Source organism: Tupaia chinensis, unplaced genomic scaffold, assembly GCF_000334495.1.
Source record: "Tupaia chinensis unplaced genomic scaffold, TupChi_1.0 Scaffold000317_1, whole genome shotgun sequence".
Taxonomy (NCBI): Eukaryota; Metazoa; Chordata; class Mammalia; order Scandentia; family Tupaiidae; genus Tupaia; species Tupaia belangeri.
Genome location: NW_006159810.1, coordinates 1,211,625 through 1,221,062, shown reverse-complemented (window position 1 = coordinate 1,221,062; position 9,438 = coordinate 1,211,625). Strand labels below are relative to the sequence as shown.

Sequence of the window (9,438 nt, the reverse complement as noted above, 5' to 3'; positions counted from 1 at the left end):
TTAACAGCCCTGTAGTTTTTTTTTTTTTTTTTTTTTTGAGAGGTTTTTGCTATAGGGTGCATGCGCTCACCAGACAGACAGAGACAGACAGGGAGAAATCACCCCCTAGGGGGATGGCCACACCGCAATCCCTTCTCCATTCTCCTCTCGCGATCTTGGGCACACATGCACATGGCATGAGTTTTAAGCCACCAGGTCCGGGACTCGAACTGCAGTCGACTACATGAGAGTCCAGCGACATAGCCATTACACTAACTGCTGGTCCCTAACAGGCCTATTATACCCATAAGGTCATCCTGCCATGAAAGCTTAGAGAATGCAAATCAGAAGAACCAGGGCAATTCTGGCACAGAACAGTTTTCCCTGGATCTTTGTGCAGGAAGACCTACCTGGGCCGTGTGAATTCGAGGATGACTGAGCAGGTTTTGAGTCTGCCCTACTTTCATCTTCAATCAACATTACAGCTTGACAAATGGAAGGCCAGTGGCTTAGGTACCTGGACACATTGGACAGCAACTTCCTTCCACGTTGATGGGCTCCACGCAGGGCAAAGGGGGGCAGCTGACGGTCGAGCAGAGGGTCTGGCCCTGCAGGCAGTAGCAGTGTGTACAGCTGTCAAGGTCCCATCGCTCTTCGTCAGCATAGGCCTTCCCACTGAAGTGGCACACCACCTTCTTGGGAATTGTGTCCTCTGTGGAAAGAACAACACACGGAGTTGCTTGATGTGACAGCATGCTAGCTTAGAGTGAGAGATGAAGGGAACAGCTCTGTACAACTGTAATATGCTTAGGATTTCCAGAATTCATTGAAACTTTGTTCCCCCAGTACCCTGGGGCCATTTTCCTAGGAGGACCTTCAGAACTTTCACTATGTGGCCTGAGCCTGGTCAACGGCCACACAGGTTGACATACAGTGATAACTAGCTGAAAATAACCCACTTGGTAAATGTCATTAGATCATTCAGAAAGAGATATAAAGTCTCTGTATCTCTTTGAATAAAATATATTTACACAAATGGAATAAAAAATGTCCATCTTTTTTGGGGGAGGGTAAATAATACAGGGGAATAAAAGGAATAATGGCAACATCCTGTGGAATTAGGTTTCCTCTGTGACCCTAGAGGGGAAATCAGGACTCGGATAACCATTTCCTTCACCGCTCAGCAATGCTGACCTCTTACCAACAAGGACAGTTCTACTTTAAAAACCTTGTTTCATTTCAGGCCACTTTGATTTTCACTGCTTTGATTTTTTAGTATTAGAGAACAAAATATTTCTATAGAACTATTATGTATAGAATTCATAGCTTAAACAATCCACTCGCCTTTCTAAATTTTTGTTTTCTGCTCTCCCTTGCCACCCTCATTCCCTCTCTCCTCTAACCTTTCAATTCCTTCCTCTTTGGCTCGGTGGCCTTTCCTGGTATACCTGAACTTTCTGACTAGCGGGCACATTTCACAGCCAGTCCTTTCTCTTGGAGTCAAGAAAGGCTCAGAGTGAGGCCCAAGGGACCAGGAGTTCTAGGAGCAGAGCGGGGGTGGGGGTTTCCATGCATGTACAGGTGGGGGGTGTGGGGAGCAAGGCACTTCCCTGTCCCTGGACAGACGAGTGACTGGATGACTCCAACTAACCTGGAGAAAGTTATGCTCAGGTGCTACAGACAGCTCTACTCACCACGGGTCACAGGCAGATAACAACTAGAGAGGAATCTAGAAGGAAAGTTCCTTAGGAAAATCATGGTCTCTGGGGGTTTAGGGTTCTTCCTGGAAGGCAGAGATAAAGTTCACTGAACAGACACAACAGAACGCCCGAGAGCACAGTCAGAAACCTGCGATGGCATCTGGGGCCACTTCCTCTGAGCCACTTCAAACTCTGCGACCTAGTGCTCCCAGGCGGCTGGAGGCTGCTGTGAGTAAAGAGCCAGTACAAAGCTTCCAATGGAGCTTTTCCAGAGGATCCTAGACAGAAATGCTCACAGATCAGTCTTTGGTCTCTACATCAACAACCTAAAACAGCAGCAGTAATGTCCCATTACTGCAATGTTCGTATGGCCATAGGTAAATTCCAATCTTATTGGACAGCATGATGAGCAGACACAAGAAGAGACGCCGAGTGATAAATAATCCCTCTGTTTCTCTACATCTTTCCATTGTTTCTCTTATTACTGCTGCTTAAGGTTCAACAAGGGGCACTGAGGGATCATGGGAAGCTCTAGCTGCAATTAGAAATTCAGTTTTCTATACTATCATATACTTCCTGTATTTGTAAATGAGCTGTAGAAGGTTCTCTGGTGCATGGACGACTAGGCTAAAAGCTCACGGGGAGACTTTCAAACCAGACATATTTATATTTTACATAAATGTTATAATAGCTTATATGATGGACCAATATCACTAATAAAATGTGCCTAGCTCTATTACTGTATAAGGGAATTAGAAAAGGTTAAAGTCTTTGCCCCATGGAGTCTTTTGCTTTCTACTCTACCTCTCCTTTGAAGTAGTCCTTTTAGTGAAGAGGAAGAAAGAAATGAAATATAAACACAGAATGGGTGGGACTTTGGGTCAAGTGCTAGTCTTTACTAAGATCTAGGCAAAGAAACTCTTTACACCTTAAAATATTCAACCAAAGCCACTAATATTCATGAAGTTGAAATTATCTTTAAAATTAGGTTAAGATGCTAAAAAGAAGGGAACAGTAGGTGGCATGGCAGTTATGTCATTGGATTTCCACATGGCTGACTGTGGTTCAAGTCCTGGACCCAGTGGCTTCAAAATCACACCAGGTACACAGGGCGAAGGGATTGTGGTGTGGCCATTCCTGGCTAGAGAGTGATTTCTTACTTTCCCTCTTACCGTGTCTGTCTCCCTCCAGCAAGAGCAAGCGCCCTAAGGCAAAAACCTCCTTTAAAAAAAAGATGTAAAAGTAGCAATTCTATGTTAAAATTATAAGGGTGTTCGTTCAACAGACTTTTATCATCAGTGCTACAGAAGGCATGGGCTTTACCCAGAAGACTAAACAGAAGTGGAAATAGGCCTGGAGATTAGAACTCTTCGCCAGAGCTCAACGTGATAACTATCATTACTGTGATTCAGGCAGGGATAGAAATGCACAACATGGAGGACAGAACAACTAACTGTTGGGGAAAATCGGGAAGGCCTGTCCTGGGAGTTAATGCTTGAGCTCTACCTTGAGGGATGGGTAGGAGAAACTGGAGACAAGACTTTCTAAGTAGAAAGCAGGTGTCTAATAGCTTGGCATGGGGGAAGGACAGTGAGAAGAGTCAGGGCTGGACAGAGTGATGGTGTGTGTGTGTGTGTGTGTGTGTGTGTGTGTGTGTGTATGTATGTAGTGTGGCTGGCTGGAGATGAATTTGGGATCAGATTTTAACTGAGGGAATTAGATCCGTTTCCTATGGGAGGGGAGGGACTTATTAGCCTTATTTTTGACAACTCTAGAATATGGCAGCACAGAGTCCAAATAGGTTAAGGAAGACGGGGATACTGTCCAAAGGGATGTGAAAAGGCAGAGGTGGTGGAGATGGAAAGGCAGGATTACGATGGGCTGCAGCAGTAGCCTGGGAATGCAGCAGACTGCATCACTGAGGTGTTTGGGGGGCACTCTGCAACATTCATGCAGTGATTAGGTCATTTCATCACTGCATAAATGACCTAATGGCGCGTGTGGCAGAGTGGATCCTCACTGTTGGGGGATGCACGACTGTATGCCGAGTGCCAGGAGGCAGTGGGCTGGACCGAGAACTTTTGACTCTATGTTAGGTAAAACTAAAGTTTCTCTTTTTTGTTACCAAAATAAATATTTTTCTAAATTCAAGGAAGATTAAAAATTCAAAGTAGCAAAATGATGAGCAGGAACATGGTGAAACCCACTCTCTGGAAACCCCCGAGTGAGCCCCTGCAGCAGGTTCAGAGCACAGGTGCTCCAACGTGATGCAGTCAGTCACGAGCTGTCCAGGCCAGCTCCCACGGCCACAGCAAAGCGATCTCCCTGCAGGGAGTGGCCGGCTACCTCGACCTAATTCCCAGGTGCTTCTACCAATTTCTCTCTGTTCTACTCAGTCCTGCTCATCACTGATTCTCAGAAGCACCTTGCCTTCAACTTCAGTTCTTTAGCAACTGAATCAATTCAGACTTGAGATCAGGAAGCGGTCTTATTAGGTTGAGAAACAGGGGTGGGGGTAGGTAGAGCCTAGAGATCGATGCCAATTGCCGTTTAATAGCTCTGTTGTCTCAAATGTGCTGGGGGATATCTGGAAAAGTGGACTTTCTAGCCATCCAACTACTTCAGGAGCTGGGGAAGGCCACACCTGCTTTAATTCCTTTAGCTGGGGGGTGGGGGGGGGCACAGTTAGCAGTGGATGTACTAGACCAGGGTCAGCAGGTCTGAGGATGGGCACCCCCCCACCCCAGAGGTACTAGTCACCAATTCATGATGAGCCCCATTTTGGAGAGAGCAACAGAGCAATGGTTCCCATTGCTTGGAGGAGTGTTTTCGATTATATCGCCATATGTAATCAGTTTGAATCACACTATCAGTATACTGTATTAGTAAAATTTTGTTTCCTCAAACATGATTTACAACAAAGCTACACTGGGCCTTAAAACATGGAGTGGTCAGTGCTCCGTTGAATTTTCACATGAAATAAATGGAGGACTCTTGTTTTTGAAAAAGTTCTGACTAATCTGTAACAGGGTGGCTGCTATTTGCTCCATGACCAGATCAACTTAGATTTCAGTTAATGAGGCGTTTGAGAAATATTTTTGCTTTGGACTAAATTCCATGTAAAAGGAATCTGGCTCCTTCAGTGGCACATCGGGGTTAGCCGGAGAAAGCTCTATCAGAAAGTACTAGAAACCACTAGATTTGCGGGGGGGTGGGGTGGGGGACACACATGATGTCTATTTTATGCAATTTGAAGTTGTAAATAACACATTAACGGTCACTATTGCCTTTTGCGGGAAACAACATAATCTAATTGAGAGGACATAAAAAAGCATTTTAAGCACTCAGCCTGAAGAGGGATATAGAGCCTGGGAATATCCAACTAAAAATAATCCAGTTTATATCTGGCTATCATGTGGGTTGTGCCATTTGATTCCGACCTTTATATTTATCACTCCAACTGGTTTGCATATGCTGATGGATCCCTACTATGCATCAGGCCCTGAGCTAGGCATTGGACATCGTCAACTCCGTCGATCTCCATAGCCCAATGGGAGAGGGTATCATTTCAATCCCTGGGACGCTGAGGCCCAGGGGATTCAGTCACTTTGTCCACAGTACACGGCTAGTAAGTAGGGTGAGGATGGGAACCACAGCGGGTCTGGCTCTGCAGTCCCCTCACACCTTCTGCCTGCCAAGTACTAAGTGGGATAACCCGGAAGGAGGCCACCTGCCTAGGCAGGTGTCACACAAACAAAAGTCATTACTGCTCACTGACTGGAAAACAGGCCCTCAGGTTAACCTCTGTCTTCAAAGGGAGATTATCCTTCAGACGACTGCATCATAGGTCTGGCACTGTCTTATCAGGAATGGAGATAAGGTGGTTACTGAGGACTCCTGGTCCTCCCAGGAAAATCTCCATTTAACACTTCTCCCTCTCTCTCCTCTCTCCCTTACTCAGAGGAAGAGGATTAGCGTGTTCCAAGGAACACAGGAGGTTTGACACTAATATAAGGTTTATTTTAACAAATCCATCAGGAGTTACGTATCCAAACAAATGTTGGTCCCCTTCTAAGTAGTCCTTGTCAAAGGCTAAAAAGGCATTCCAGCCATACTGCTGTTGCTTCATATAGCTCTGGAATTTTTCTTTTGCAATGGCATTGGGGCCAATTTTTTCCTCCTGCACGGAAGATGCTTGACATTTTGTGGTCACATCTTAATTTAGCTGAGCACTGGTGTTTAATTTTCTCAGCTCTGGCCTCTACCTGGTCCATCAGATTTGGCCTGAGATGACTTTTGGCCACTTTCAGGAACAAAGTGGCGCTAAGGGATGAAGATTTGCTTCTGTAGTCACAAGCTACATGGTGTGTCTGGAGCCTGGAGCCCTTCTGCCCCAGAGGCTTCAGTGGGGATGTTTAACCCATGAAATGCTCAGGCATGCATCTTCTACGGATTCGAATATGAGAACATTATCTTGTATCACGTATGACTACAAGAAAAACAGGCAATGTCTCTTATTGGTGGTGCTCAGAGAATTCGGCATGGATTCCCCCCCTCCATTTTAAATTCTGGTTGATATGATAAGAAGGGGAAGACATGGAAAGGCCTTGAAATGTTAACTCCTTTCAATCTGACGTCTTCCACTGCTTAAACCTCACTATCTCATTTCTTTTCAAGATAAGAAAAGAAGCTTTAACAGGCTGTTATGGGTTGGACTTTGCTTTTAATGCTTTTACTCATGAGCTGATTTAATTACACTACAAAGCTAATTAACAGCTGGGGAAAACTCCGGCCCTGTGTTGTTTTCTTCCTTTGCTGATCCAGTTTAGTATTTCAGAAGTCACTGATGAGGTGGCACAGCCCTGGCTCCAAATATGACCAAGATGCAGGGCCTGCATGAGCCCCTGAAACAAGCATGTCTGAACAAATTTTCCCTTTCCTCCACAGGTGGTAATAAACACCCAAATGTACTCTAACCTATGTTATAGCTAGATTTTTCAATTTCTGCCTAGGAGACACTTCTAAATCTGGTTCTGGCGGTCATAAAGTCAGAGTCTCAGTGTGGGAGTAACTTCCTGGGAGGAAGTTAGACAGCTTTAGAGATGGCATCGGTTCCTTCAAATCTCCTTTGTACTATTTAGAATCTTGAAAAGTAGTCTACCCTGGGATCCTGCTGGCCTAAAAGCTAAATACGAATCTTACAACAGTAGGCTCACTGCAAAATCATTCAACACTGTAGCAGAGGGAGGCATCTGTCCCTTCTACACCTGAGGGCTGCTGAGAGGCTGCTCTAAGTCATGGGGCTACTGCAGTGACCAAGCCACCTGAGGGCCCTGCCCTGTGGGAGATGCTTCTACATCAGGAGGCTTTCATCAACTTTGTGTGATTCCACCTCCAAATGGATGTGCCAAACATTTTGAAAAGGTGTGTAAACAGCAGGTTCTACTACTAATAATATACTTCAGTTTGAGGTTTAAAGGACTGTAGGAAAACTTCAGTGAAGTCATTCAGGCAGGTATAAAAAGGTCCCATGTAAACAATGGGTGATATGAGATTTGGAAAAGGGAGTGAAGAAGGCAGCTAAGTACTACCAATGACCTAGCTGATTTGAGGAAGTACTTTAAGATTTTTATTAAGTTGTCGGAAAAATCATGACACATTTTTGCATAGAAAAAAATACATCATGACTTTTCCAATAAACCAGTAATTTATATATGGAACAATGCCCTACAGTATTCAGTCTCTGACCCGCAAAGGAATGTTAGCTTTCTTTTTTTTTTAAAAAAGGGAAGTGTAGTTTTTATTTATTTTCTGAGAGAGAGAGTGAGCGAGCGAGCATGTACATGAGCTCCAACAGGGTCTTCATACTATGACCCATCCCAGCCTCAGCCAGCGTGGGCCATAGGCAAGTGCACGTGCCTGGCAAGAAGGGGGAAGGGTTGGGATGTGAACCTGGGACTTTCCCACATGGACCCAGTATCCCAGAGTGTTGCCTTGCCACGAGTCACTAGATGGCTCCCACTTACTATCTTTTGTTTATTGGGTCATCTGAAAAGTCATGATGTATTTAAATATGTCATGACTTTTCTGATGACCCAATACTTTCAACTGACAAGATACCTAAATCCCTGGCCTGCGATATTATTTTCATTTCCATGTGGTGGGCATGAACTCCATGCCTGGAGAATAAATGGAATGAAATGTTTAGGAAGCCAGTTTCACTTTTAAAAAAATAAATACAGAGACCTAAAAATACAGAGACGTAAACAGAAATTACAATAAACAAATGAACCTGAGCAAATAATATACAGGTTACTAAGAAGTGGGTAGAGGCTCGGAGGCAAAGATGATGACTGATTTTGAATATGGTAGCTCATAAGGCCTTTATGACTGAAAGAATGTAATGGCAGAACTCAATGGAAGTCTCGATAAAAAAACATGTAGGTGGTGGCCTAGATGATTTCAACACGGCAGAGATCTGATATGTAGTAATTCTGTGAACAAATTATTAAAGGTATATGGCTAAAAATGTGAAAACTGTTTATCAATTTAATTAAAAGATTGAGGGGACCAGTAGATGGCATAATGGTTACATCACTGGACTCCCATGTAATCGACTACAGTTCAAGTCTCAGAACTGATGGCTTAAAACTCACACCAGGCACATGTGCATGTGTGCCCAAGATCCCAAGAGGAGAACGAAGGAGAAGGGGCTGCAGCATGGCCATCTCCTTTTTTGGGGGGGGGGAGAGGGTGATTTCTCACTTTCTGTTTCTCTGGCAAGCGCATGCACTCTATAGCAAAAAATCTCTCTCTCTCAAAAAAAAAAAGTATTCTGCCTTGTAACATTTAGCTCCTAGTAAAGAAAACATTTAGCCTTAACCCATCTCTACAGAAAGAAGGAAAAAAAAAAAAAGAGCAGAGAAAAGTATTGCCATGTAGGTAGACTACTGCCTCTTAAAGTCTTAATTGCTGTGAAAGCAAATTTGGCCACAGCTTTAAGGCCTTTTTTAGAAGTCCATTTTTGCTTTATTTTATTCCTTCTAGTTCTTGGGATGAGAAGGGTATTTATAAAGGCCAAAGAGCCTTTCAGTTTTCTTCAATGCTGTGGAAAGAAACAGGTGAATGCACAGTGTTCCAAGTCATTAAAGGAACTGTAAATTTTCCTGAGTTCCATTGATAGAAATTTCACCAAACACAATGACTTCTGGTTGATTCCGTTTGCATACAAAGAGGATACAATTTCTTAGTAATGAGCTTAATTCTTAACTAAGCATCTGTTATGGGTTGATTAAGCTTCATGGAACAAGTTCAAGGAAATAGTTTATTTCAGCTTGAAATGAATTTTCCTTTCATAGCAAGGCCTATAATCGAAGGCGCCTTATAGGTGGGGAGATCATACCTAGAAATAATTTATGTCTGATCAAAAACAGGTAGGAACAATGAACGGTCAAGGTGGCCCACAGAAGAGAAAAGCACAGTTTTCTTTCAGACTTAAAAGAAGCTATTAATATAAAAGTTGAAGTGTAGCATTCTGTTATGAAAAACCTAAGGCAGGGGCACTGGATTTCCCAGATTGGTGTTGTTTCTACACCTAAAAGAGACATTTGCTCCAGTCCCAGTCCACTCCAGTGAGGAATATTCCACCTACCAGCCTGCAACAGGGTCCTCCTTAGATGTCCCCTCTTTAGAGGGGTCTTATCCTTCTACCCCCCCCCCCCCACCACAGAGGGAACAACATTCAGTTTCGGCCCCTTGG

At 43.9% G+C, this 9,438-nt stretch overlaps 1 protein-coding gene across 1 annotated transcript in view; it reads right to left on the bottom strand.

Moving 5' to 3' along the window:
• CRIM1 (cysteine rich transmembrane BMP regulator 1) overlaps positions 1 to 9,438 on the bottom strand; it is a 218,335-nt gene that overhangs the window by 17,226 nt on the left and 191,671 nt on the right. Inside the window, exon 18 of the mRNA XM_006151377.1 lies at positions 497 to 691. Within this exon, the coding sequence (XP_006151439.1) occupies positions 497 to 691 (195 nt within the window). The remainder of the gene's footprint in view (positions 1 to 496; positions 692 to 9,438) is intronic.